General features: G+C 63.6%; 3 protein-coding genes across 6 annotated transcripts in view; all 3 read left to right on the top strand.

Annotated features, from left to right (window-relative positions):
- Positions 1–8,490, top strand: part of SDK2 (sidekick cell adhesion molecule 2) — a 51,448-nt gene extending 42,958 nt beyond the window's left edge. The window contains exons 36-45 of one of the 2 annotated variants that reach the window (XM_055700834.1): positions 124–239; positions 1,934–2,120; positions 2,613–2,750; positions 2,830–2,991; positions 3,131–3,256; positions 4,093–4,257; positions 4,602–4,742; positions 5,399–5,537; positions 5,868–5,994; positions 7,112–8,490. In XM_055700834.1, coding sequence (XP_055556809.1) covers positions 124–239; positions 1,934–2,120; positions 2,613–2,750; positions 2,830–2,991; positions 3,131–3,256; positions 4,093–4,257; positions 4,602–4,742; positions 5,399–5,537; positions 5,868–5,994; positions 7,112–7,465 — 1,655 coding nt within the window. In that variant the 3' untranslated portion in view covers positions 7,466–8,490. Of the gene's footprint in view, positions 1–123; positions 240–1,933; positions 2,121–2,612; positions 2,751–2,829; positions 2,992–3,130; positions 3,257–4,092; positions 4,258–4,601; positions 4,743–5,317; positions 5,538–5,867; positions 5,995–7,111 lie in introns of both variants that reach the window. The other variant, XM_055700833.1, reaches the window with a different exon arrangement.
- Positions 8,491–14,049: 5,559 nt separating this feature from the next.
- CDC42EP4 (CDC42 effector protein 4) lies at positions 14,050–21,376 on the top strand. 3 transcript variants are annotated; one of them, XM_055700680.1, is made up of 2 exons: positions 14,050–14,154; positions 19,412–21,376. In XM_055700680.1, exon 2 carries the CDS (start codon positions 19,547–19,549, stop codon positions 20,477–20,479), a length of 933 nt encoding a protein of 310 aa, XP_055556655.1. In that variant the 5' UTR covers positions 14,050–14,154; positions 19,412–19,546; the 3' UTR covers positions 20,480–21,376. The 3 variants fall into 3 exon arrangements, with proteins under 3 accessions (XP_055556655.1, XP_005436399.2, XP_055556657.1); XM_005436342.3 differs by lacking the exon at positions 14,050–14,154 and adding an exon at positions 14,871–15,159; XM_055700682.1 differs by lacking the exon at positions 14,050–14,154 and adding an exon at positions 15,202–15,464.
- A 2,691-nt stretch (positions 21,377–24,067) lies between these two features.
- Positions 24,068–26,353, top strand: CPSF4L (cleavage and polyadenylation specific factor 4 like). The gene is given in 7 exon segments (XM_055706214.1): positions 24,068–24,170; positions 24,470–24,520; positions 24,992–25,021; positions 25,024–25,143; positions 25,408–25,503; positions 25,789–25,882; positions 26,236–26,353. Coding segments are annotated over 7 exon segments (612 nt in total).
- The last annotated feature ends 1,236 nt before the right edge of the window (positions 26,354–27,589 follow it).

Here is a 27,589-nt window from a genome sequence, read left to right as displayed (position 1 = left end):
CCTGGTACCCCCAGCTCGTGCCAAGGCGAGGCAGTGCATCCAATGCATCAAGGGAGGGGGGGGGGGGCTTTCCCCTCCCTGGTCTCAGCTGGGCTGTGACACTTGTCCCCTCCTTTGGCACAGTGCCAACTGGTGCGCCACAGAACGTGGCGGTACAGGCAGCCACAGCCACCCAGCTGGATGTCACCTGGGAACCGCCACCCACCGAGAGCCAGAACGGGGACATACAGGGCTACAAGGTACCCGCACCCTGTCACCTGGGAGCTGGCAGGGAGCCGGGGCTGAGGGACACTGGGTGTGCTGGGAAGGTGCTGGGTTCCTGGGGGGGCACATGGTGCCCTGGGGAGGTGCTGAGTGTCATTGGAGGTTGCTGTGTCCCCTGGGACACGCTGTGTGTGGTGTCGGATCTGGAGAGATGCTGGGTGCCCTGCGGAGGTGTAGGGTGTCGCTTTGGGGTGCTGGGTGCCCTGGGAGATGCTATACATGTCGTTGGGGAAGGAATTCTGGGGACGTGCCGGGTGTCCCAGCCCGGTGCCGAGCGGCCGCGGGACGGCAGGTGGCGCCGTCGGCCCTGGGATGGAGCCGGGATGCAGCCGGGGGCAGCAGGGATGGAGCCGGGATGGAGCCGGGGGCAGCAGGGATGGAGCCGGGATGCAGCCGGGGGCAGCAGGGATGCAGCCGGGGGCAGCAGGGATGGAGCCGGGATGCAGCCGGGGGCAGCAGGGATGGAGCCGGGATGGAGCCGGGGGCAGCAGGGATGGAGCCGGGATGGAGCCGGGGGCAGCAGGGATGGAGCCGGGATGCAGCCGGGGGCAGCAGGGATGGAGCCGGGATGCAGCCGGGGGCAGCAGGGATGGAGCCGGGATGGAGCCGGGATGGAGCCGGGGGCAGCAGGGATGGAGCCGGGATGGAGCCGGGGGCAGCAGGGATGGAGCCGGGATGCAGCCGGGGGCAGCAGGGATGGAGCCGGGATGGAGCCGGGATGCAGCGGGGGGCAGCAGGGATGGAGCCGGGATGCAGCCGGGGGCAGCAGGGATGGAGCCGGGATGCAGCCGGGGGCAGCAGGGATGGAGCCGGGATGGAGCCGGGGGCAGCAGGGATGGAGCCGGGATGGAGCCGGGATGGAGCCGGGGGCAGCAGGGATGGAGCCGGGATGGAGCCGGGGGCAGCAGGGATGGAGCCAGGATGGAGCCGGGATGGAGCCGGGGGCAGCAGGGATGGAGCCAGGATGGAGCCGGGGGCAGCAGGGATGGAGCCGGGATGGAGCCGGGATGGAGCCGGGGGCAGCAGGGATGGAGCCAGGGTGCTGCCACGTGCTGCAGAGATGGAGCCAGGATGCTGCCAGGATGGAGCTAGGATGGAACTGGGATGGAGTCGGGGTGCTGTCAGGGTGCATCTGGGGTGCTGCCAGGATGGAGCCAGAGTGCAGCTGGGGTGCCAGGATCGAGCCAGGGTGTTGCAGGGATGGAGCTGGGGTGCTGCCAGGATGGAGCCAGGGTGCAGCTGGGGTGCACCCAAGGTGGTGCTCGGATGGAGCTGGCGTACATCCAGGGTGCTGCCGGGCTGCCCATCCCCATGCTCTAGGCACCTCCTTGACCACATCCGTGGTGGTTCCTCCTGCTTGGCTCTGTCCTTTGAGAATTAGGCACAGCTCAAGGGTCATCTGAGCGTGCTTGCTCTGCAGTGCAGCGATGCTGAGCCCTGAGCCTACTGCGAGCGGGGGTCATGTCTGATGACCAGCACAGTCTGGAGCCATCCTGGAGGAGAGGCAGTTCCTTTCCCTCTGACATGCCCCCAGCCACGCTGGGACAGGGGCTTAGGAGCCCAGGCAGAGCTGCACGGGCTGTTTGAGCAAAGCAAAGGGCCTGGGGAAGGCGAGGTGTGCTGGATCCATGCATCACCCATGTCTCCGTGCTCCCTCCTCCTCCTGCAGATCCACTTCTGGGAGGCCCAGCGCCAGAACGAGAGCGCACGGGTGAAGACACTTTTCATGCCTGAGAATGGGGTGAAGCTGAAGAATCTGACGGGGTACACCTCCTACTGGGTCAGCGTCGCCGCCTTCAACGCCGCAGGAGACGGGCCCCGCAGCACCCCCATCAAGGGGCGGACGCAGCAGGCAGGTGGGGCCCGTGGCATGGCTCCCCCCAGCCCTTTGCTCAGCACCCTCCTGCCCCTGGGCTGCACAGGGAAGTCTTTCCATGGGTCCAGCTCTGGTGATGTCTGGCTGATGCCCCTTCATCCCAGCTGCACCATGGCTCCTGCTGCTGCAGTCCTAAGCAGAGAGCAGCCCTGGGCTCACTCCGGAGGGTTTGTGGGTTGGGGGCACGTGGAGATGAAGGTCTTGCCTGAGACTTGAGAAGGATGAAGGTCTCGGGAGAAGAGACAAGGAGAAGGAGGCTCTTTCCCTGAGCCCTGTGTGGGGTCTTTGAGCCTGGCAGGGTCTTTGCTGCGGTGGGGATGGGGGCACAGGCAGGTGGCACCAGGGTGGTGTGAGATGGTGATGGCAAGTACCCCGGCCCTGTTAGGGAGGAGGCAGGGAGAGGGGCTGGCTTGGTGCTGGGGGTGTCCCCTGGGAGCACTGAGCTGTCCCCGGCCACTCTGCTCCCTCGCAGCTCCCAGTGCCCCCGGCTCCATCCGGTTCAGCGAGCTGACCACCACCTCGGTGAATGTGTCCTGGGAGCCACCACCGCTGCCCAACGGCATCCTCGAGGGCTACAGGCTGGTCTATGAGCCCTGCATGCCCGTGGACGGTGAGGACATGGCTGGGACATGAGGGGAAGCTGGGGGGGGGGCTCTGGGGAGGACCCAGCTCAGCCTCCATCCCTGCAGGTGTCAGTAAGATTGTGACAGTGGACGTGAAGGGCAACAGCCCACTGTGGATGAAGGTGAAGGACCTGGCAGAGGGTGTGACATACCGGTTCCGGATCCGGGCCAAAACCTTCGCCTACGGGCCGAACGTTGAGGCAAACATCACCACGGGGCCTGGGGAAGGTAGGGGGGACATGTGGGATGCTGTGCTGGGGGCAAGGGAGGAGATGCAGTGGGGACAGTTCCCACAGTACCACTGGGGCCGGCATGGCCACGTGCCAGCTTGTGCCCCCGCGCCACAAGCTCCACTCTGGGTCCCCAGGTGCCCCTGGCCCACCTGGTGAGCCCTTCATCTCCCGCTACGGCTCAGCTATCACCATCCACTGGTCAAGCGGGGACCCCGGCCAAGGGCCCATCACCAGATACGTTATCGAAGCCCGTCCTTCAGGTACTGCAGCTCCTCTCTGCTTTCCACCCCCACCCCCATACCAGTGGTGTCTTGGATTCAGGAAAAAGGGAAACTGAGGCAGGGAGTGCTGATCTCACCCAGGCCACCTGACAGGCTTGGGGATTAGGACCCGGGTGCCCGGGGTGTTGGCCATATGTTGGTCCATGAGGACCATGCTGCCGAGCAGGTGTTGACTGGGAGTGATGGAACGGGGCAGATGAGCTGCGGAGCAGTACTCATTGGTGCTGTTGCTTTCGTAGGCATGGAAATTGTGATGCTCCCCCAGCCGGGCAAGGGGGAGCCGAGGGGCACCAAGGTTATCCCAAAACAGGAGGGCCCTGCTCCTGTGCAGGCAGGGCTGGCAGCCGGGACTCCCCATCCCCGCGGCAGGGAGCCAGCAGGCATGGCCCCGCTCTCTCCTGCAGCCCCAAGTTAATGATTTCTCCTGCCACAGAGACCACAGCTCAGACAACCCAATCGATCGCTAACAGGGGTGGGTACCACTCCCCGTGTCGTGTCGGGGAGCAGCACCCAGGAGGGAAACCCCTCACTCCCGTGAGCCCGTGGGGCTGCCAGGGGTGCTCTGGGGCTGTGGTGGCAGCAGGTCTCCAGGGAGGTGCCTTGCCCTTGGCCAGGGCAGGTGATCAATCAGGCATGTGCATCACTGGGGCTTTTTAATGATGCTGCAGTGAGCGAGCTCAGTGCCTGCCGGGGCTGGAAGGGGAGGGCGGGCAGCGGGCAGAGGGCAGGTGCTCCTGGGTGGGGGGGATCAGCCTCTCGCCCAGGGGGGCCCCACAGAGCCAGTCGCCCTCTCCCAGGCTCCCCCTCTCTTCCAGATGAGGGACTCTGGGATATCCTCATCAAAGACATCCCCAAGGAAGTGACCTCCTACACCTTCAGCATGGACATCCTGAAGCAGGGGGTCAGCTATGACTTCCGTGTCATCGCTGTGAATGACTATGGCTATGGGACCCCCAGCACGCCTTCTCCCTCCGTGTCAGGTAGCCAGTGGGGGCAGCACGTGGGTGTCTCTGGGGGGATGCTGGTACCCCTGTGCTGGAGGGAGAGTCCCAGTGCTGCTCTGTCCTTGTGGCCACCACTGAAACCCATCTCCCCAACCCTGCCTGGCTCCTACAGAGCCCCACATCCTGCTGCCAGCAGCATCTGCCAGCACTCCCCTTGCAAAGCCCCCTGTCACACACACCCCTTTAACCCACTCCTTCACATGGATCCAGGTCTCACAAAGTTCCCCATGGCAACCCCATGCCTTGCAGCCGGGGCTCCCCATCCATACCGGTTTGCCCTGCATGCTTGTCCCCCTCTGATCCTCCCTGCTGTGCCCCAGCCCAGAAAGCCAACCCGTTCTACGAGGAGTGGTGGTTCCTGGTGGTCATCGCCCTGGTAGGGCTCATCTTCATTCTCCTGCTTGTCTTCGTGCTCATCATCCGTGGGCAGAGCAAGAAGTATGCCAAGAAGTCAGACTCAGGTGAGCACTGGGGATGTAGTGGGTGGTGATGGGACCCTCTGAGGTGCCAGCCAGGGGGTGCAGAGTCCTGACCCCGTAGCAGCCTCTCTGGGGCCTCCCTGCCTGCCTTTGGGGTCTGAGTAGGGTGGTGGGAGCCTGCCTCGGGGCATGGCTCCTCCATGGACCCAGTGACATCTGATAGAGATGCTGTGGGCTTCCCAGAGAGCACTGGGAGCTAAAGATTAAATAAGTGATTTGTCCCACTGTCAGCTGCAGAGGCAGGACAGCCTGGGGGGCTCAGCAGAGGTCATTGGGATTAGTCAAACACAGCTCTGTTTTCTTAGCTGTATCAAGGGCTCAAATTGTGGGGAAAATCCAGACCTCCTCATTAAGCAAACAGAGCCGCTGAGCCGGGAGCCAGAGGCGATGGGGCAGGTCAGGGTGCGAGCCAAGGCAGGCAGGCTCGGCACGGCTGGCGGTGCTGGGCGCGGGGCTGATGCGTGGCTGCTGCTCCGGGACTGGCACCTCGTGGCCGTCCCCAGGCTGTGGTCTCTCTAATGCGGAGCCAGCACAACCCTCCCTGGGTCATTCCCCAGCCCCCCTGTGCAGAGTCCAGGCCCCCCCTGACTGTGCTGCCTGGGGAGGGTCTGGGGGAGGCTCAGCATCCCGTCCCCCAGGGAACAGCTCCAAGGCGACCGCTCTGAGCCACGGTGAGATGGTGAGCCTGGATGAGGGCAGCTTCCCCGCCCTGGAGCTCAACAACCGGCGCCTCTCTGTCAAGAACTCCTTCTGCCGGAAAAATGGCATCTACACCCGGTAAGGACCTGCCGCTGCAGCCCGTTCCCTGGGCAGGGGGGAGCTTTTAAAGTCATTATGCCCATCCCTCCATCATGCAATCACTATGGGATGGGCACAGGGCTGGGGAGGGCTGGCACCCCAACGGGGTGACCCTGTTCTGCCCGGTGCCCCCCCAGCCTGAAAAGCTGGGAATGCCTGAGAGCCCATGGACCACAGGCAGGGTCCTTAGGGGGAGCTTGGCACAGCATATGGGTGGTCCCAGAGCCTGCCCAGGGGGTCAGCTGGGCTCGTCCCCACATGGCACAGCCCCGAGGGGGGATCTGCGCTGAGCACCTGCCTCTCCCCAAGGTCCCCGCCGCGGCCCAGCCCTGGCAGCCTCCACTACTCGGACGAGGATGTGACCAAGTACAACGACCTGATCCCCGCCGAGAGCAGCAGCCTGACGGAGAAGCCCTCCGAGGTCTCCGACTCTCAGGTGACCACCCGGGGCTGCACGTGGGGATGGGGACCTGGGGCAGGGGCAACAAGGGCAGGATGGAAGATGCTGGGAGTCCTCCCTGAGCATCGGCCCTGCTGTCTGCCCACCACAATGCAGGTCCTGGTGCACATTTGGGAAAAGCAATGCTGATCCTGCTCTCCTACCCCATCCTGCTTTTTAGGCAGCAGCATTCCCCATGGCTTCACGGCACAGAGCTGGAGTAAAGCTGGCACAGCCCACAGCCCATGCACTGGGGGGATGTGGCACTGCGGGGGGGAACCCAGGGCTGCTGGGGACAGCGGACAGGAGGGCAGCAGGGTTGGGGACTGTCCTGCTGTGCCTGGTCGCTGGTGGCAACGGCCACAGCTCTGCCAACCCTGCAAAATGGCACCTTTGTCTCCTCCCGGAGAAAGGGGCAGCTGTGGCCGGGCAGGAGCGCGGCCACGGGCAGCTCCCCAGGCAGGCAGCCTCCAGCGAGGCCACAGGAGCATCACCCCCAGGACCGACACTGGGCAGCATCTGAAAAGACCGAGGCTGAAGCCCAGGGAAAGGTCCTGGGGGTCTCCGTGGCTGTCCCCGAGCAGGAGGGGGACCAGCCCCAGGGGGCCCCCCTGTCGCTGCCTGCATCGGCTGTTTCTTTTGCCTTCTGTGGCAGATGCCGGCTCTGCTCCCTCTTGCCGGAGCGGGGCTTGAGTGGCTTTTGAGGAGCTGTGAAGAGCGGCGGGAGCTGGCGCTGGTGCGGTGCAGCTTCCCCACCGCCCTCAATGGGCCCTTTGTGCAGGGCCAGGGGAAGCTGAATCCAATTACCGCCAAGGGGGAGGCAGGGCTGCCAGCACCCGCCTCCCAAAAACATCCTCCCCGCCAGCCTGGGGGTCTCACAGCCTCGGGGATCCCCCCTCCGAGGGGCCCCAGGACCCTGCAACCCTTTTCTATGAGGTTTTGTTTTGTAAGAGGCAGAAACACCCCAGTGGTGCTGCAGCCGTCCCAGCCCCCGATGTCTTTTGGGATGTGCTCGCCAGCATCCCCCAAAGAGCGCTGGGAAAGCTCACCCTCTTTTGGGGGCTGGTGGGTGATGCCCCCCACCCCAGGCTCACTCCCCTACCTTGTTCTATAGGGCAGTGACAGCGAGTACGAGGTGGACCCCGGCCACCAGAAAGCCCACTCCTTTGTCAACCACTACATCAGCGATCCCACCTACTACAACTCGTGGCGGCGGCAGCAGAAGGGCATCTCACGGGCGCAGGCGTACAGCTACACTGAAAGCGACTCAGGGGAGCCTGACCACGCACCCCTCTCCAACAGCACCTCCACGCAGCAAGGCAGCCTCTTCCGCCCCAAAGCCAGCAGGACTCCCACCCCCCAGACACCCGGCAACCCCCCCAGCCAGCCCGGTACCCTCTACCGCCCACCCAGCAGCCTGGCCCCTGGCTCCAGAGCCCCCATCGCTGGATTTTCTTCTTTCGTTTGATATTTAAACAGAAGCAAAAACAAACAGGAGGAAAAAATTAGAAAAAAATAAAAAAGAAAAAAGAAAACCCCCAAGAAATTAAGGAAAAATTAAAAATCGGCAAGGGGGAGAAGAGGAGGAGGAAGAAAGAGGTGGAGAGGCCGAAGGGCCCCAGGCATGGCAGTGGTGCCATGGTGGGCAGCGGCCCCAGGTTCAGGCTCGGTGCTGCAGCGGGTGCTTTGCTTCCTCGGCAGAGCCGGAACAGAACGCCGAGCGCCTTCCCTGGGGCTGGGGAGCAAAACCCAGCTCCTCTTCTTGGCCAAAGCTTTCTGTGCTACGGAGCCCTTGGCTGAGCTGGGGCAGGAGGACTCGGCGTGCCAGCAGGATTGCAGGGACTTTGCCCTTGGCACCTGCTGGGCTGGGCGCAGGGGGTCTTGCCATGCCAAACCCCAGCCCCTTTGTTTGCAGCTCCCCTGGGACATGGAACAAGTGGTGACACGGAGACCCCAGCTGCAGAGAGGAAGAGGAGCTCTGCTGATCTTAAAACCTCTGGACATGAAACCCCCACCCTGGACCCCCCAGCCTCTGCGAGAAGAGGGCACCCACTGTGCTAGGAACCCAGGGGACAATTAATTCTTATCCTCGTTTGTGCCTGGCCCAGCACAGCCCCCCTAGGAGAAGCCAGGACTGGAACGCCAGGAGAGCCGACCAGGGTGCACATGGTGCTGATGTCCCCCCCCCCCAGTTTTGCACCCTGGGGCTGTGCAGGGGCACGGGTGAGGGCTCAGAGGGGGCGATGCAGTGACTGTAGCCACCCCTCTGCGTTTCTCGTGGTTTGGGGATTTTTTAAATGGGGTTTTGTGCAGAGGCCTGGGACCATAACGGGCATGCAGGGGTGGCAATGCCTGGGGAGGGGGGTCTGTGGCTGGGGGCATTTTGGTGGTCTCTGCATAGCAAAACCCCTGCAGTGCCTACCGGTGAGCCAGGCACCAGCCCGGTGGGGCCGCGGCACCCGGGCTGAACCGAGGGAGATGCCAATAAACAGCCTGAGGATCAGCACGTCTCACCTCTCTGTCACCGTGCTGTGGCAAGAAGGGGCCAGCGGGATGTGTCCGCTTGTCCAGTTGCCCCGGCAGGGCTTTTGCCAGCCCTACGGCACTGGGGAAGGAGCCAGGCAGAGGGTGCCAGAGGCTGCAGTGCCAGGATCGGGCCCAGAATGCGGTAGGGAGTGGCAATGGCTGTATCCCTGCATGTTTCCAGCCCAGTGGGGTCTGGAGCTAGAGGGAAAGGGGACCACGGGGTGGGACAGGGAAGGAGGGAGGTGACCCCATCGCCAGCAGCAGCCCTGTGTCACTGGCAGTGGGGATTTCTCCTGGAGTGGTTTGCAGCCACCCTCGCTGCCTGCTCTGCCCTTCAGGCCTGTCAGGAAAATCCAGGTGATGTGCTTGGGTTTCATCGCCCAGCACCCCTCCGGCAGCAAACAGCGCGGATCTGGAGCCAAAGGCTGGGGAAGGCTCAGCCTGCCAGCAGCACCAGCAAGGCACCGGCACCTCCGTCCTTGGCCGAGGGCTGTTCCCTCGCTGGGGGCTACCAGGACCAGGGGCTGTGGGGTCTGCACAGCCCCTCGCTGCAGGGCAGGGGCTCGGAGTTTCTTGCAGGCATATACTTGGACCCTCACCCCGGCATGGGCTGGGGCTGCCAGAGGGAGCATTTCACAGGCGCTGGTTTGGGGACTGGTTGGAGCTGGGGGGTGTGACCCCATGCTGCAGCCCCCTTTGCCCATCCTATGGGATGGGGAGAAATGGGGGACGCTGCAGTGGCATTGCTGCCGAGCTGCAGCCATTGGCAGAAGCACTGTCCCCACCTCGGCACATCGCTGCGGCCCCGGAGCAGTGGGGAGCAGAGGGCATTTCTGCCAGTAACTTATCTGACCTACTTGGGAGCTGGCACTGAAGGGAGCGCAGCACCCAGGGGTGCCCGTCTCATCCCTGGGCAGCAAGGTGAGCCTGATGACCCACTCAGGTGGAGACATTTGTATGGGGGCAAAAAAGGGTGTGTGTTTGGCAGGACAAATCTTGCCTCTTGTTTGTAGATCAGCTCCAGCCCCAGGCACCCTTGCTTGTGCAAGAGAGACCTTCCTCCCACTGGGGCTGGGACATGGAGCTGCCAGAGACACGGGGCAGAGCAGGTCTGGGGAGTTGAGCAATACAGGCGAGCTCTTTGTGCAAGGGACACTCCCTGTGCAAGGGATGCTCATTGTGCGAGGGACATTCTCCATGCAAGGGACGCTCATTGTGCGAGGGATGCTCGTTGTGTGAGGGACATTCCCTGTGCGAGAGATGCTCCCAGTGTGAGGGATGCCCCTTGTGCAAAGGATGTTCCCTGTACAAGAGATGCTCCTTGTGCAAGGGATGCTCCCCTCCCACATAGGACATGTGCCAGCCCAAACGACCCAGGAGCACCGCTGCTGCCCCTGGACCAGTCCATCACTGCAGGGACAATGCGATGCGGGTCCTGGGAGGTGCCTGCATCAGTCTGTGTGTGCTCCCTGGCATGGTGGTGTGCCACAGCCCTGGCAGCCAGGGCACAGCAGAGCCCAGGCCCCTCTTGCCTGCCCTGGCCCAGCTCATCCCTGGCCACCATTTGAAGCCAGAGGGTGCAGCAACATCGGCAGCAGGTTTGGAGCTGGTGCTGTGCTGGGAGGTGAAGGTGGCCGGCGTGCCTGGGGCCCTGTGGCAGCAATGGTGGTGAAGCCAGGACTAGCCCTTTCTACTCGTGGTTTCCCACAACTGAAGGATGCAGCACCCAAGGAAGTGGCAGATCCCGCATCCCACCACAGCAGTTGGGTTCACCCTCTGCTCCCTGGGGAACCTCTCTGGGATGGTCTGGGGGCTGCATGGGGCACAAAGCCCAGTATGGGCACAGCAAGGATGGGCCAAGTGCCGGTGGCACTAGCAGGAGCTCTTGCTCACCTGTGCTGCCTCAGTTTCTCCCCAGCACAGATGCAACCAGACTGGCTGGGCTCACGGGGGAAGATGCCGTGCTCCCTGCCGAGCACATCCACCTCCTCCAGCCTCAGCTTTCACCACGCTGCCGTCACAACCAGTTCTTTCCAAAAGTCCCTTCTGCCACCCTGGCCCCTCCAGGCAGGTCTGGGCTGCCGGTGCCCAGCCCCGCTGCCAGCTCTCCAGGCTGCTCTGTGCCGCAGACGGGCAGGGCGAGCTGTCGGCAGCAATCAGTCCCCGGGGAGTGAATTGGCCTTGACGTATGTCCTGACTGCCGCTCGGCAGTGGCCTGCGGGTCTCCCAAGGGCAGCGTGCCACTCGCTTATCAGGGCTGGGTGAGCTGAAGCAGGGCAGAGGGGAGCAGCTGCACCCCCAGACCTCGCTGTGCAGACAGGGCAGCACCACAGCGGTACCCAGGTGCGACGGGGAGATGATTATGTGCCAGAAATGCGGATTGCAACCTCTAAAGCCGGGCTGAATTCCGTGGTTTGTTTTTATTTATTTATTTAAACTGAAGTCGTGGTCGTGTTGGAGTCAGGTAGTAACAGTTTATTTTCCAGGTTGAGATTAGATCAAGCAGGCAGTAATCAGAGCAAAGAGAAGTGTTTGGTGTGTGGTGGAGGAGAAGCAGCCCTGCAGCCTGGGTTCTCCCTTTCCCCCAGATATCCCAGATTCCCTGCCAGCTCCCAGGGCAGAGCCGAGTGTCCCCACCTTTCCCTTGCCTTGGGCTGTGGGGACAGGGACAACCCCTCCTGTCATGCCGGGGACTAGACAGGACTTGGCGCACCCTCAGAGCCCCACGTGCCCCAGGCCCTGCTGCCTCCTGCGCCGTGCCGGGCTGCGAAGCTTGCGGCACGGGCAGAGTGGCTGGCAGCAGGGACGGTGTCGGAGCCCTCCTGGGGCGGCGGGGAGAGGAGAGCGGTGGAGAGGATGGACTCAGGTCTGTGCACCCTGTCCCACAGGTGGGGGTGCCCAGTGCATGCCGTGGCACCCCAGCTGAAGGGATCCTTGCACTGAAGCTGTTCCAGGGCAAGGGTCTTCCATGGGCACTGCTGGCTGCGGTGGGTCCTCACAGCAGCCACACTCCACATGGGATCCCCCGGGGGAAGCCAGGATGGCTGCACCGTGGCCAAGCCATGGGTTCCCAGGCAGGTGGCGAGTTGTGCGAGCCTGTTCCCAGGCACTGCTGGCCAGAGGAGCGTGCCGGCTGGGAAAGGTGGGGCAGCTGCACGGAGAGCTTGCTTGCAGCAGCCTCTGACCTGTGCACAGCTTGTCCTGGTGCTCACCCGTGCACCCACGGGTGCCGAGGTGCCAGTGGTGGGCAGGCAGGGTGGTCCTGCCAGGGTGCACCAGTTAGCCTGATAACCACCTCTGAGCGAACAGCCTGGGGAACGGGTGAAACCCCACATCTGTGGGTGCAAGCTGGTATCCGTGGGTGTTGCTGGGGCTGTTGGAGAGGCTTCTGGCAGAAGCCAGCACTGGGCCCTGGGGCTGGTGGGATCTGGGGGGGCTGTGGGGGCAATGCCTCACTCCTGGCATGCTAGGGTGTCTCACGGTGAACCCCACACCCTGGTGCAGCACTGGCCTCCGGGAAAGCACCCAGCTTGCTCGGCAGCATCTCCTGTGCGGCCAAGGCAGCGTCGGCAGACAAAGCTGGCAGGCGCTGGCAGCAGGAGGAGGGGATGGGGCTGCCGGGAAACTCGGGCGCTTCTCCCTGCCCTGCTTTTCAAAGAGCTTTTCAAGCCTTTTTTCTTCTCTGCTTTCAAAAGCTGCTGAGAAGCTAGTGCTTACTGAGAAGCAGTAAAAGGAACCGGCAGAGGGTTTGGGAAGGGCGGGAGCGATGCAGCCACCCGCTCCGTGCTCCTGAGCCTCCCAGCACCCCGACACCGCTGCCATCTCCCCAAGGCCGGATCCAGCCCTGGGGGTTCTGCTGAGCTGCTGGGGAGGGGAGGGGGCCCATCTCTCCCAGGCAGTTTTTCAAGTTGAGTGGGTGCCTGCTCTTCCCAGCCGGAGTTAGGCCAGCCCGTGGGAGCCTTCCCGGCGGCTCCCACCAGCCAGCTGATGTTAATCCCTCCCGACTGCGCTGTCTCAGCCAGCGCCGTGCTCCCATGACAGCATCAGGTGAGGTGAGCAGGGCTGTACTGGTGCTCACGGGCTTCGATTAACACGCACTGACCCCACACGAGTGGGTAGAGCTGCTGGTGGGAGCTCTGGAAAACCCTCCTCTTCCTCACCCACTGACAAACCACTGTTGCATCCAGCGGTGGCTCCCAGGGGCTCCCTGCTCAACTGCGGGCACAGAGCTTTGCCTCTTGCCTCAATTTCCCCTTTTGGAAAACAAGGAAAATAAAATTTGCCAAACCAAACAGCTATGAAAATGGCACTGGTATGAGCCGATGAAGCAGCACGGTCTGGGAAGGAGCCTGCAGGCACCGGCGGAGGCAGGATGATGCTGGACACCCGGGCTGCGGGAAGAGGCTGTGCCCGGGATGGTTTGGCCATGGTGCTCAGTCCAGCGGAGCCTCTCCACCGCGCCAACCCCAGCACCTCCGCAGCGCCACACTTGCTCCAGCTGCCGGCAGGAGTGGCAGCTCCGTGGTTATGCTGCAAGCAGCCTCCTGCCCTTCCCACGGAGGGAAGTGGCTGCACCAGGTGAGCCATCAAAGTGCCCGGTGCTGCCCAGCCCTGGCTGCTTGCTGCACCCACAGCCCGCCGGGCTGCACCCATGGCCCCCCGGGTGGGTGCTGCCGAGCCCAGGGAACGGAGCTCCTTGGACACATGAGAAATCTTCATCCTCCCACAGCATCGTGCCCCAGCACCTGAGCCCCCAGGGCTGCACGACTGGGGTACCCCAGCACTCCGCTCGCCACCCCCCACACCTAAACTGGCTCCTTCCACAGAGGCACCAGACGCTCCGGAATATGCAAGAAACGCCGCATTAGGCAGATTGGGGATAATCCCATCCTCCCCACCCCTTTTCTCCCACAAAGGTCTCGCTGTAATCCCCGAGAGCGGCTGTGCAGCCCTGCACTCTCCCTTTCAGCGCATCGCTGGGCCGGGGGCTGGGGGAGCCATGGTGCCCCCCTGGCCCAGCCACAGAGCTCCCAACCCGCGGCCTGGGGGGGTCCTGTGCCCCGGGGGGGACGGAGCAGCGAGGCTGGCTGGGGGCACGGAGCTGTGGGGTGGGGGAAGGTGGGTGTAGGGGCTGCGGCCTCGTGGGTGTCACGGTCACCAGTGGGACGGGGACATCGGTGCTGCCCTGGGGCTGAACCCGCCTCCTCCTGGCAGTTTAGTTCGGCTCTTGATTCCCCCTCATTAATCAGAGTCTGTGACACCCCCCACCCCCTCAACACCCGCCGCTCTGCCAGCCCCTTGCTCTGCCCACCGGGACCCCCCCCACCCCTGCGGATCCCTGCGCCCCGCTCGGGAGGGGCCGGGGACCCCACTCGGGACCCCACACAGGGGCACCCCCATGGGCGGGGCCCCGCCCAAGGCAAGAGTTTCCCCCCGCCCCACTCGGGTTTGAATGGAGGGCGTGGGACTGGCCGTGACGTGGCGCCGCGCCATTGGCCCGGGCGGGGCGATGACATCATGCCCCGCCGCCGCGGTAGTGGGGGGGCAGCTCCGTTCCGGCTCGGCTCGGCTCGGCTCGGCACGGCCCGGCCCGGCACGGCCATGGAGCGGCAGCGCGGCCCGTGAGCGCAGGTAGGCGGCTCCGGGGCTCGGTTCGGCTCGGTTGGGCTCGGCTGGGCACGGCTCGACTCGGTTCGGTTCGGCGCGGCGGAGGCAGCCGGGCCCCAGCTCGGCTATTGTCCGGTGGCGGGTGGGGTCCCCGGGGCTGCCCCGAGCCCCGCTCCGGTAGCGGGCTGGGGCGGCGGTGACCCTCACACCCCCTCCTACTCACCCCCGGTCCGTGGGGCCGGTCCACGGCGCGGGTGGGCGGAGGGGTTAAGCGGGGTGCGGAGCTGTGCTTGCCCAGCGTGGGGCACCGGCCCGGCTCCCCCTGGCCCGGCTCTGCACGCCCCGGCGGGGGCTCGGTGGTGCCCGGAGACGGCGGTGGCCACAGCCGGGGCGGTGGCCGCCCGCGGCCCTTCTCGGAAAGGTTGCTCCTCCCCGGGCTGGAGCGGGGCCAGCAGCACCCCTGGGCTGGCCGGGGCTGGGCGCAGGCGGGTGCTGAGTCAGAGCCGCCCGAAATCCCCCTCCAGCTCATCCTGCTGCGGGCCGGGCCGGGGCTGGGGGCATCCCGGCCAGCGCCCAGCCTGCCCCCCCGCGCTGCTGGCCACCCGCGGGGGACACACGCCGGCTCCCATGGGTGGCCCGGGGAGCTGGGACCTGCCTGGCTGGGGGGCTGGCTCCCAGAGCCGCCCCGGTGCTCGGAGAGCCGGGGGTTGGGGGGCAGCGGCCGCTCGCGGGGGGCCGGACTCGGCCTGCGCTGCCCTGGTTTGACCCCGGCGGTAGCAGCGATAACTATAGATGTTTCCGAGTGCCGAATCTATAGATCAGGAAAGCTGCTTTAAAGGCAGCTGGAATCGTTAACGGTCTGGGGGAGAAACTGAGGCACGGAGCGAGGTGGCGAAGGCAGCGCAGCTCTCTGCGCCCCGGGCCAGGGCTTTCTCCCTCGCTGGGTGCACAGTAAACAAGTCTGTTTTGGACGCAGCTGCCTCGGAGACCGTGGAGCGAATCCAGCTGAGGTTTAGCACTGAGCAGTCGGTGGGTTTGGGTCCTGGTGGACGGCGGGGGGAGGGCAAGGCTGGCTCTGTGCCATGGGATGCCCGGCAGCGGGCTCCCTCCCCGGCCGCACTGCCGGTTGTGCTGACCGTGGCGGTCTCTCCCTTTGTTCCCCAGGTTTTGTCCTGAGCACAAACAGCCGCCGCGGCCGCGGGCCCCCCAAGCTGGCCGGCTGCGGGGTGCCGTCCCCGGCGGCAGGTAGGGTGCAGTGGCCGAGCCGTGGGAAGCCTGCCTGTTTACTTCCCGTCCACCCCAGCAAAACCGCAGGAATTCGGAGCCTGGCAGAGGTCAGGAGGTCTGTTTAGACCCGGTATCCTGTCGGACCCGGCCAGCCCCTGTTGTTGTGAGAGACGAAGCCGGGGCCAGCGAGGAGATAACCTTTCCCCCCAGGATTGTCCCCTCCTCGCCCTGCAGAGAGCTGTGGGCTGGTTCATGGCCCCGTAGCAGGAGGATTTATGGTCCTGTGCGTGTTCTGGCACGTCCTGCCAATAGTTCCTTGCTGAACTCTGGCTAGCTCCCCGTTGTCGGCAGTCCCTCGGGGAGCGCTGCTCTGCTTTTGGCACTGGTGTGCCAGTGCTGGGGTGGTGAGTTCCCCAGTTGGTGCTGCTCGGTGTGCCGATCGCCCTGGTGAGAGCTGAGCTCCTCCAGCCCCAGTGAGCCGTCTCACAATCCCCAGCTCTGGTGCTTGGGGCTGGCTGCCTTGCCACTTCCAGAGGTGCTGCTGGGGCTGCTCCATGCATCCAACGGCTGAACTCTGGCGGCGTCCTGATGCCAGGGACAGGACCAGACCTGTCACCTGTGTCGGGAGGAGGTGGTCACCGGGCCGCCTGGGCTGCCCACACTAACAGGACTGTCTGCCCCCAGCCCTGGGAAGACTCGCTGGGGAGCCTGACACGAGGGTGTGACATCGGGCTGGTTCCCCTCTTGGGCCGGCGGTGGCAGGGTGTGATTCGTGCCCTGTCTCCAGCAGCTGTCTGCCAGGCACCGACATCAAAGGGCCGCCTGAGCCGGATCCCCAAGGGGCACAGCACCAGAAAGTGGGGCTGAGCAGCCAGCGTGTCCTTCCTGCCTGGTGTGCGGGTTCTCCCTGGCCCCGGGCAGTACTTGGGGGCTTGACTGGTCCAGCACAGCCCCTGCCCCAGCAGCACTCGACAGGGTGGGGAGAGCATCCTCTGATCTCTGGGCTGGAGGGTGCTGCCTGGGGTGCTCTGCATGGCAAAGCCGGGGAAGCTCGTTTGGAGCTGGCCGGGCCAGCCAGGATGCTTTCACCCTCTGCAGGTTTGGCTCTCCCAGCCTGTGAGCGTGACAAGTTAGGGGCAGGACGCGTGGGAGCGTGGCTGGACTCGGCGTTTCTCCTGTGTGTACATACTCACTGGCCTCTTTCTTTCAGCCACTTGTGCCTCGGGTCCCCGTGGTGACTGGTGCTGAGCAGGGTGAGATGGGGAGGATGTGGGGGGCTCATGGGAGGCCTGCGCACAGTCCCCCTGCCTGCCCTGCCCTTGGCCAGGCCCGTCCCACCCTCCACGCTGGCGGCAGGACCCCGCTGTCCTGCAAGCAGACACCTATTCGCAGGGGAAATCACATCCCCGGGGACCTGAGGCTCTCGCTCCTCAGAGTTTGTGGTCCCAAAGGAGTGAGAAGGCAGGCGGGAAGCAGCGCCTGGTCTGTTGGTACACTTTATCCTTCTTGTCCTCAACCTGCGCTTGCAGGTCCCGTCCCCTCCCCTTTCCCCAAAGCCCTGCTGGGACTTGGCAGTGCTCTGGGCTCGCTGCCCCAGGACGCAGCGCTGCCAGCCTGCCTGCAAAGTCTCTCGGGTTACAGAGCTGCTTTCCCTGGTAGGGAGCTGGAGAGGCGGTGGCGGCGAAGCCTGCCTGGCCTGGTTTCCTTTGTGAAAGTGCCGGCAGTGGGAATGTCACAGGATCCGCGCTCCTCTCCCCTGAGCAAGAGGAGGAGAAAGGGGCTCTGTGTCCTGCGCCCCCCTGGGCCGGACGGGGCCAGCAGCCAGGCTGTGGGGCAGCAGCATCCCACCGCGCTGCCGCCTCTCAGGGTGAGAGAAGCATTGAGGGATGGGGGAGATTGTGGCCGCTGCGAAAAGGCTTCGTGTGCTGGAGCGCCAAGGGGGAACGCGGTGGCTTGTTTGGAAGCTGTGAGGGTGCTGGAGAGCTGCTGGCCAGGCAGGCTGCCGTGGCACGCCCGTAACACTCTAACCTCCCCGTGGCCCCTTTGCCGAGGCTTGCAAAGTATCTCACAAATGCTGAACTTGGCCACAAAATCTAAATACAAGGGAGGGACAGTCCCCAGATGGCCTAAATCAGCAGCACGGTTGCCTGGCCCAGCTGGGGAGCTTGCCGGGAGTGTTTGTTTTATGTAAAACCAAAGGCTGGAGGAATGCTGGCCTGAAAGGAGACCTTGCAAGGGGAAAATGTCTGTGCCATGCACACGCGCTCAGCTGGGCTGTGTGAGATCCTGGCCAGGGGAGCTGGGGCTCCAGCGAGCTGCTTGTCCGCATTCAGATGCGTCGAGGGGGGAAATAAGTCCACCTGGCTCCTGGTTTGATGGTGTGGAGAAGGCGGTGTGGCTGCTCTGTGTCATCCCCCAGCTCCTGGGGATAAACTGAGGGGCTCCTCTGGCTGGATACCCCATGTGCTGTCACATCCCCAGGGCTCTGCAGCAGTGGAGTCGGGCAGTGGGATCCTGCGCAGGGATGGATGGGGAGCGTGGCTGTGTGCCACCGGCGCTGCGCCGTGGGGCATGCCCACCCTGGCTGCCCCATACAGAAGCTGTGTGCAGCAGGGCTGGGCGCTGGGACTTTGCACCCGTGTGGGGTCAGAGTCCATCCTGCCTGCATGAGACTCCTGGGCACATCCTGCCTGAGGTCCTGCTGCCCCGGAGGGGGACAGACAGGTGTCGCAGGGCAGGTTTGGGAAGGGATGGGGGGGGGGTGGGGCAGGAGCCCTCCCCCTGTCTGTGCTGGCAGCAGTGGGGCGGCTGCTGTGGCCCCGTGCGGTGTCCGGCGAAGTGGATTGTGCCAGGACCAAGCTGCCATCGCTGGCCGTGGGCTGCGGGACTGGGATTCACTTCTAGTCAACCCAGTGGAGCCGTTCACCTGCACCCTGGGGCTGGGTGGGCAATGGGGGGCGTGACGCCCACCCCGAGGCTTGCTCAGAGGAGAGACGCCAGTCCCTTCCCCGTGCTTGTCATGGGACCGCGGTGTTGCCGTGGTGCCCGAAGGGAGGAAGCGGGTGGCTGCGAGCCCTTCCTCCTCGGCAGCCTCTCCCGGGACCACCTGGGGCTGCCTGGCGCCAGGGGAAGCGCGGGATGCGGTGACGTGGTCACTGTCCTTGTGGCCCTTTCTGCATGGCCATGGGCGCTGGGCTGGACAGGTTGGCCGGTGGCACCGAGGTGGCCACAGGAAGGAGAAACATGCCTCATGTCTGTTGCTAACTGCCACCCCTGAGTCACAGCGGTGACAGCGAGGTGGCTGTTGAGGGTGGGCATGGCAGCATGGGCTCAGCACTGGGGTATTGTGAGGAGCAGCACGGAGGGCTTTGGGGTGCTCAAGGGCAGCAGCAAGGCTGCACCCCCAGTCCCCATCCTGCCGGGTGCAGAGGGGTAGCCGTGCCTGCTCGTCCCGGTCCCCCATCCTGGCTCCCCCCGGCACGCCGCTTGGCTGGCGGTGCCTCCCGGGGGCTCTACGCCCTCCTCACACACTTCCTGCCGTCTGTTTCCAATTCCTCCTGGCGTCTGCTCCTCCCTGCTTTCTTCCAATTAAAAAAAAAATAATAAAAAAAAAATTCCAGGCATCTTCTCGGCATGCGGCTCCCAGAGGCTCAGGCGCTGCCGAACCCTGCTCCGGTGGGCTCGGCTGCGCTGGGAGGGGATGGTGGGTGCCGCGGTGCCCCACATCCCTTTGGTGCCATTCACGTGAGGCAGAGGGTCAGGGACTGTCCTGTGACATCCCTGTGCCCAGGTCTTTCTCCTGTGGTCCTTTCCGCACATACTCCGTGAATGGGCTCTGGGACCTGCTCATTTAAGGGGCACGGGGAGCTCGGGGATGTCTGAGGGCTTGTTCCCTGTGGAGCGATGCTGTGTGAAGGCAGTTCCCAAGGAAGCAGAGTGGCTGGCGGGCACAGGGTCACATTTTGCAGCCTGGCGGGGTGAGGGCCGGTGTTGGCAGGGCTGTGCCCACCCATGTCCTCGAAGCCTGACTGTGTCCCTTTCTCCTGTCCCTTAGGAGTGACCTGTCTGTGACACCGGTGGGAACCCAGCTGCAGAGCACCAGGTCTGAGCACCAGCTGGGTCTGTGGGACACGCAGCTCTGTCTCGGCCGCCCCGGTGCAGCGTAGTGCAACCCCTCCCCGCCGCGGTGATGCCGATCCTCAAGCAACTCGTCTCCAACTCTGCCCACTCCAAGCGTCGCTCACGGGCTGACCTGACGGCTGAGATGATCAGCGCGCCGCTGGGGGATTTCCGCCACACCATGCACGTGGGGCGGGCAGGGGATGCCTTTGGGGACACCTCCTTCCTCACCAGCAAGGCAGGGGAACCGGGGCCAGAGCTGGGTGAGGAGCCGGGAGCCTCCAAACCCAGCCTGCTCTCCCGCCGCTTCCGCAGCAGCAAGCGCTCGCAGTCGGTGACACGAGGTGACCGGCGGGACATGCTCGGTTCGCTGCGGGACTCGGCACTCTTCGTGAAGAATGCCGTCTCCCTGCCCCAGCTCAACGAGAAGGAGGTGGACAGGAGCGCGGGGCAGCTGCCCAAGAGCCTCTCCTCCAGCCCCGTCAAGAAGCTGCCGGAGGAGGTGAGCCCCGAAGAGCAGCAGCGCCCCAACGGAGCAGCTGCTGGGCCGCTGAGCCCCAGCTTGGATGAGCGCGACTTCGGGGACATCACGGATCTGCCCGTCATGGTGGCCAAGAGCGGGGCAGGCATGAAGCATGCTGAGTCCATCATGTCCTTCCACATCGACCTGGGCCCCTCCATGCTCGGGGATGTCCTGAGCATCATGGATAAGGAGCAGTGGGAGCAGGATGAAGACCCCGAGGCAGAGGAGAGCTGTGAGGAGGAGGCGGATGCCACCCTCCCTGGCTCCCCGGCAGTGGCAGCAGCCCTGCCAAGCCAGAGCCCATCCCGCGGTGCTGGTGGCCGCTGCCCCAGGGACAGTAGTTCAGTGTCCAGCTGCACCTCGGGGCCAGAGGAGCACAGCCTTGTCCCCGGGCCACCGAGCCAGCGGGGGGGGGGGCCAAAACGCCCTGACAAGGAGTTCTCGTTTGCCGATGAAGATGATGACGAGATCAGAGTATAAAAGGCGAGCGGCTGAGCCAAGGGGTCTGGTTCTCATTTGTGGTTTCTTGGACATGGAGCCAAATACCCCAGTGCTACAACGGGTGGCACCAGGGAAGACTCAACTCCTCACTCGTTCCCTCTCCCCGTCCGAAGGTGGACGTGCCGTGGCAGGACAGCGCTCTGCTCCCGGGGCTGGGGGCAGCCCCAACGCCTTTCGGCCCCTGGAGAGCTCCAGCACGTCCCAGGAGGGGAAAGCAGACTCTATTTTGGTTCTTTCTGTTGGACTTTGGATATTAGCTCTTCCCACCCACCCATGTAAAGCAATATAGGATCAAACAAGACGAGGCTTCAAAGTTTTAGCCCCTTTAGTAATATATTTTTTTCCCCACCGTCTGGTTTTTATTGCTCTCTGATTTGTACTTAACTTTCTTTACTCTTGCTTTTGGTTTTAATGGAGGGGAGTTTCCCATGAGGAAGGACTTGGCTCTAGAGCTCAGAGGGGGCTTGGGGCTGTGGGCAGCTCCAGCTCCCCACATTTCTTGGGGACTTTCTGCAGACCAAGCGCCTCCAGCCCCATGCTGTGCTGGGCACTCGCTCCTCATCCCTCGGATGGATGGATGGATGGATGGATGGAGCTATCCCAGATGCTTGATCCAGCATCCTGGGGTCACAGGGATGGCCCCTGGCCAGCTCCCGGGGATGCTGGTGGGAGCGTGGGTCTGTTCCCAGTGGGAGGAACACCTGGAACTCCCTGTGAGCCAGGGTGAGCCCTGGCATCCTGCGTGCCAGGCGGCTGCTGTTGTGGGGCCGGTCTGGCCATGCAGTGCTGAGGCTGGCCTGGTGCAGGCGGGTGGAAGAGGAGGGTTTTATACCATGTATGTACAAATGCAAAGAATAAAAGGAAACGGTAGTGACAGCAGTGGCCTGAATTCCTGGGGGAGGAGATACGTAGGGATGTGTGTGTTTGCAGGCTGCTGTACAAGTGGGGGCCAGCTTTCTCTGTGCTGCCCCTGTCCCCAGACCCTGTCCTGCTGCCTCCACCATTGCTGCCTGTCCCTGGCTGGAGTCCTGCCTGGCAGCGGGTCCCTGGCCAGCGTTTCGGCACCTGTGGCGGCCGTGCTTTATCTGACCGTGGCACGGGGCTGCCTGTGGTGGGAGGAAGCGGGCGAGCTCCTGCTGGCCGGATCTGGCTCAGGGCTGGGACCCTCCGGCCAGGCCAGCTCCTGCCAAGGGTGGCTTTGCCAAGATGTAGCTCTCCTCCCTGCAGCCCTGCTCCCTGTTAGCCAAGGAGGAGGGGAAGGTGATGGTGGGGCAGGACTGGTTGTCCCTGCTCCCATGGGCTGGGGGCCAGGGCTTGGGTTGTCTTGGGTGCTCCCAGCCCCACGGGGCTGCTGTGGACACAGACGACCCCAGCATGGCAAGTAGGGCAGGTCGTTCCCATTCCACAGCCGGCTTCCCATAGCACTCTGTGCAGGCAGGGGGCTGCCTTCCCTCCCCAGCCCCTCTGATGGAGCCAGTACGGGCTGTGATGGGGCAAAGCACTGGGAGCAGCCCAGAGCCCTTCCCTCAGCCGGTGGAGAACATGGCTGTGCCAGGAGCACTGGCCAGGCTTTCCTCACTGGTCATGGAAAGGGAGGAAAAATTTGGCCCCTCCAGCATCTCTGGCCCTAGGAGAGGCTGAGCGCCCCTGTGCTCCTGTGGCGGGTCTCCCCTGGTGAAGCAGGTGGGAGCGGGCAAGGGCTGTGCCCCAGTGGGGACACAATAGGGTCCTGTGGATGCACAGACCCAACCCAACACCCTGCTGCGTGGGACATTGGGCTATTGTCTGGGACAAGGAGAACAACAGCAGCTGCAGCTGGTGGCTCTGAGCTCACCGGGCTGTCTCTGCCCTGGTCACTGCAGCACAGCTCCCCCGCCCTGTGCCAGGGTCCTGGCGCCGCTGCCCCTTGCCCCGTTCTGGGCATGCATCCCTTGAGCTGATGGTCCTGATCCCTGCCTCCTGGGACATCAGCAGGCTGCTGGGGCGGACCTGGCTCCTCCTGTCCCTTATGGATGCTTGATAGAAAGAGGCAAGGCAGGGTAGGTCACTGGGGCTTGCACCCCTTCCTGGGACCTCCTTGCTCCCCAGGGCCTCGCTGGTGCTGTGAGGAGAGGATAGGCCCTGGGCCCCCTGGCACTAGCCGCCTATGACTGTCACTTGGCAATGGTGATCTTTGTGACACCTGTCAGCTCCAGCCTTCTGCTCAGCAGCATCATGCTGCTGCAAGCTGATGGAGCAGAAAGTGCACGCTGGCTTGCTGAGCGCACACGGGATATGGCCCCACTCGATGGGACAGGATGGTGGCCCTGGCACATTATGAGCAAGCACAGGGCCAGTGCAACAGGTCCCGGTCTAGTGGGGAGTAATGCCAGCACCACTGCAATGCCAGCTGTGTCCAGCCAGTGCCTGCTGCAGGGGAGGGCAGGTTGGCTGGGCTGCCCCCGCAGACTCCCCAAAACCCCTCTATCTGCACAGCACAGGGTGGGCATCTTGGTGTGGGACCTGGCATGTGCACGGCATGGCCACTCGGTGTCAGGTCAGTGCACAGCACCCTGCGCAGGGCTGCGGCCACAGCACCCGCAGGCAGTGCTCCGGCAGGCGGGCAGCACTGGTCCAGTGCATTTATAGGTAGTGACAGAATGGGAGCAGGTCTCCATCCCCGATGTGTCAGGCCACGTCGCTCCGGGCGCGTGCCGTGGATGTGCGTGGCCAGAAGAGCCGCGTGATGGAGGAGGGACGAAGCATTAGGTTAAACCCACCCAGGGCTGCGTGGGCTCCCAGCAGCTCCGGGAAGCAGTGTGGCACCACGGTTGTGCCCAGCACGTGCCGCTGCAGCCTGGCATGCAATACAAGCCCCCAACCTGGCAGTGGGGACCAAAGGGGCTTCCCATCAGGATGCGAGGTGTGACGTAGCTGTGCCCACCAGGAGCCTAGGGACGTGGGTCTGTCCTGCTGGGCACCAGGCACTGGTGAGCGGGGCTGGGGATGATGATGCTGTGCACCCAGCAATGCTGAAAACACTCAGATGGCAACAAAACCCACCCAGGATCTGTCCCTTGCTGTCGGAACATTTTGTTATGGCACTCAGGCCATATGTGGCTCTGTTCAAGGCTGAGCAGCAGCCCCGGTGGGAGGGGGTTAACCCAGCTCATGGCCAGCCCCAGAAGACCTCACTGCTCCTGGGGAGATGTGGGCCAGCTGCTCTGCCCTAGAGCCGAGGCTGGAGGAAAAGCAGATGTCGGTGCTGAGAGGCAATTACGGGGGACGGGATGGGGGCCTGGGGCTGAGCTCCCTGCAGCTGGGCTGCGGCACCAGGCAATCACGGCTGCAAATTGAGATCAGATGTGGGCAGCTCCTCTCTCTAAATTGAGTGCTCTGAGCTGCTGCTTGTGTTGGTTTTGCTCTGGCTTGGGGAGGAGGAGGAGGGTTTCTGAGTGCTGCTGGGGCCTGATGAGCTGCAGAGTGTGGTGCTCCCTTGGGACATCTGTGTGTTCCTTGAGCAGCCTCTTTGCTGCAGTGCTCCTTGCCTGTGCTGTGCTGGAGGTGACTCTTGCTGGAGCAGGGGTGATGCAGGAGCTGGTGGCTGGTGTGGAGAAGATCAGGTTTGACTTGGAGGCTGATGTGGAGCAGCAGCGAGGAGCTCAGCCCCTGCCCTTCCCAGGTATGGGCAGTAAGTTGGAGACAAGGTCCTGTGGCATCCTTGGGAGGTGTTGGGGCTCTCCTCCTTGCTGGTGCTCCTGGCTCTTGCTGCATCCACCACAATGCCTGGGTGCTTCTTGTCCTGCCTCCTCACTGGGCTCCTGCCTGAGGCCAGGCTGCTCCGGGCATTGCTCACTCATGGATCCATCTGGCACCGTGTTGGGGGGGCTGCTAGTGGAGAGGGCTGAGATGCTTTTGCCCACGATGGCACAGTGGTGCCAGTACTGGGGGCAGTGGGTGAGCACCTCTCTGCTCTGCTTTCCCCCACAGAGCTGAGGGCAGCTGTCTGCAAGTTCTTCCACTGAGGGCTGTGCACCAGGGGCGAGTGCTGAGAAGGGACAGGGATGGGACTGGCACCACCCTACAAGAATATGGGGACACCAGGGAGCCAGACAGGCCCCCGCTCTGCTCCACAAGCAGCCCACGTCCGTGGCAGATCGCTCCATGACACCATGGCCAGTGGGCTGGAGAGTTTTTACCCAAAATGCTAATGCTGCTCAGAGCCCCCTGTTCCCCTGGCCCTTTGGATGAATACTTTTACTCTTCTGCACTGGGGAGGGCTTGGTCCCCCAGGCACTACCAAGGTCTGGTTCCCCTGGGAGGGTTCAAGTGCTGTGCACCCCATGGGTGCTGCAAGTCTCCCACACACCTGGGAAAGCTCCTGCTGGCATGTCCCAAGCCAAGGTGCTGGGGCTGGAGGTGGGTCCTGAGTGCAGGCAGGACTGGAGGGGCTGCCACGGCAGGGGCTGGGGGCGCAGGCGGGCTGTGGCAGTGGGTGTGTGCCGTGGCTAGGTGTGCAGTGCCCCTTCCAGCATGTCAGCGGGCGAAGATGGTGGCTTGCAAGCGTTGGCTGTGTGGGCTCCGCAAGAAGGGCGATGGCTGCGACTTCCTGCATGAGTACGATGTGACCAAGATGCCCGAGTGCTATTTCCTCTCCAAGTTCGGTAGGTGTGGGACAGGGCTGGGGACCCCAGGGAGCCTCTCCCACCCCAGCACCCATGTTCCTTGGGTCTGGCCTCGAGCAAGCGCCTGATGCCACCTCCTGTCTGTGGGAAGAAATGCCACTGGCACCCACGCAGGGCCACTGGTCCCCAAGCCAAGCCTGGAGTGCTCCTGGGGCACCTTGGTTCCTCTCATTCGGCGCATCCTTGAGTGATTGCCACTGTGTTTGGCTTGAGCGAGCACTGTCCCATCACTTGCTCCCACAGGCCAGTGCAGCAACAAGGACTGTCCTTTCAAGCACACTGATGCCACTGCCAGCACCGTGGGCTGTCCCTGGTACGACCGTGGCTTCTGCAGGCAGGGTGAGCTGCTGGGGTGAGCAGGGGCCACCCGTGTTATCTGCCCACCGGTGATGGGGGGTCTGGACCCCACTGCTGGCCCGACCTCCTGCCACCTCTGAGCCAGAGCAGGGTGAACCAGTGGGCTGTCTGGGGACTGCCTGGGAGTGGGACCAGGTGCCCGGTGGGGATCTGGGCTTGAGGCAGCAAAGACCCCACAGAGCTGAAGGGGAATGGGGCTGCTCCCGAAATCCCTGCAGGGCTGCGGGTGATGCTGTGCCCCCGTAAACTAGAACCTCTCCTTTGCAGGTCCCCTGTGCAAGTACAAGCACACACGGAGGGTGATGTGTGCCAACTACCTCGTTGGCTTCTGCCCAGAAGGACCCAAGTGCAAATTCATGCAGTATGTGCTGGGGGGGGGGGGGGGCACTCAGCATGCAGCTGGGGGACAGCCCCCTCTCCGAGGCTGAGGAGGTGGCTGTGGCCCTTGCAGTGTCTGGGTCAAGGGCAAGGTTGCTTTGGGTCCTTGTCTGGACTCACCGAACCCCTTTGGTCTCTCCCCATGTCCAGCCTGAGCTGGTGACCGCAGGGTTTTTGGTGGGTGGGCAGGGGACAGCCCCGGTCCCCATGGGGGTGCCTGGACCAGCTGCCTGAGCCCTGGGATAGCCCTGAGAGGCTGTGGGAGCCACAGGGGGATCTGGGGGTACCGCTTGCCGTGTCCCAGGGAGTAACTGCCTGTCCTCTATCCCTCTCCAGCCTCAAGGCCAGGCTGATGACAAGCAGCACGGATCCATCCAAGGTGACGCAGAGAAGGTCCTATGCCATTCTCTCGAGTCGAGGCCCTTTCGCTCTGTGCCTCTGCCCATCGGGGTGATGCGCCAGCTGCCCCTGCCCCACAGCTCTTGCTTCTGCCCCAGCTCATGTGCGAGCCTGCAGGACAGCAGTTGCCAACAGCCTCTCCCACCGTTTTCCCCCCAGGGAGCTGGGTATCCTTGGGGGCTGGATCTGGCTGCTGGTGAGGGGAGTGGATGCAAGGATGTGCCGCCCATGGAGACCACTCTGCCAGCCACTGGCACTACCCAGCACCTGGCAGCACAGCTGTGGGACACCAACAGCTGCTCCCTGGGCCCATAGTGCTCACTTGAACAAGGTACCTGTGTCAAGGTCAGTGTTTTTGGGACTGGGTGGGCTGGGAGCAATGACCTCACCTTGGAGGGGGGGGTGAAGTGCTATGGCAAGGGGCAGGGTGTGGCATGGGGGCTCCCACAGCTTTCTTGACTTGATGTCTGTCTTCTCCCTGGGCCATGTTTCTTGGCCCTGCAGCCTGCCCCCTCGAGCAGCTGGTGTGTGAACCAACTGGGCAGAGCTGTAAGCTGTACTCGGACTGAAATAACCTGGCAGCATGTGAAGGGACTTCTGTGGTAATAAATACTTGGCATCCAGTGGAATAGGCCTGGAGATCAGTGAACCCTAGTGTCCCTCTGGGTTGGTTTATTGCAGTTGGAGGTCTTGGGTTGCTGCTGGCAGGCGAGAGCCATGCTGGAAGGAGGCAGGGTCCATTAGCCTGCTTGCTGCCAGTGTGAAAATGAACGTGTGGTAACGTGGCGATGGATTGATCCAGCACAAACTGATGCCTGCCTCTCCCTGACCCTTCAGTGTGGAGAGAAAGGTCATTACGGCTCCAAGTGTGGAAGATGCAGCTGGAAATCCTGCTGGGGAAGTGACTCAAGTGCTCCCGCATGGACTGTGGAAGGACACCATACAGCGCAATGAAGCCAGTGAGACAGCTACCACGGCAGTTGCTGGACTGGAAAAGCCAGTTGGTTTTGCTCAGCACCAGCTCTCACAGGTCTTTGCACAAACAGCAGAGAGGTCACAGCTTCCCTAATGCAACTGAAGTGGGACTGTTCACAGCTGCCTCTGTTCCCTCCCATGCAGCCGGCTGTGTGTGGACAGTGACTGCTCCCGCTGCCCCTATGCAATCACAGGTTTGATGGGGTGTGGGACCAGCTTGTGCTGGGGTCCTGGGCAGATGAGGGTGTGGGTGTGCTAATCCCCTGCAAAACAGGGTAAGAAGCACCATGTTTGAGAACACATGACACCAAGCAGG

Source organism: Falco cherrug, chromosome 1 (genome assembly GCF_023634085.1).
Source record: "Falco cherrug isolate bFalChe1 chromosome 1, bFalChe1.pri, whole genome shotgun sequence".
NCBI lineage: Eukaryota > Metazoa > Chordata > Aves > Falconiformes > Falconidae > Falco > Falco cherrug.
The sequence above is the reverse complement of the archived record's forward strand: the minus strand, read 5'-3'. Positions and strand labels throughout refer to the sequence as shown.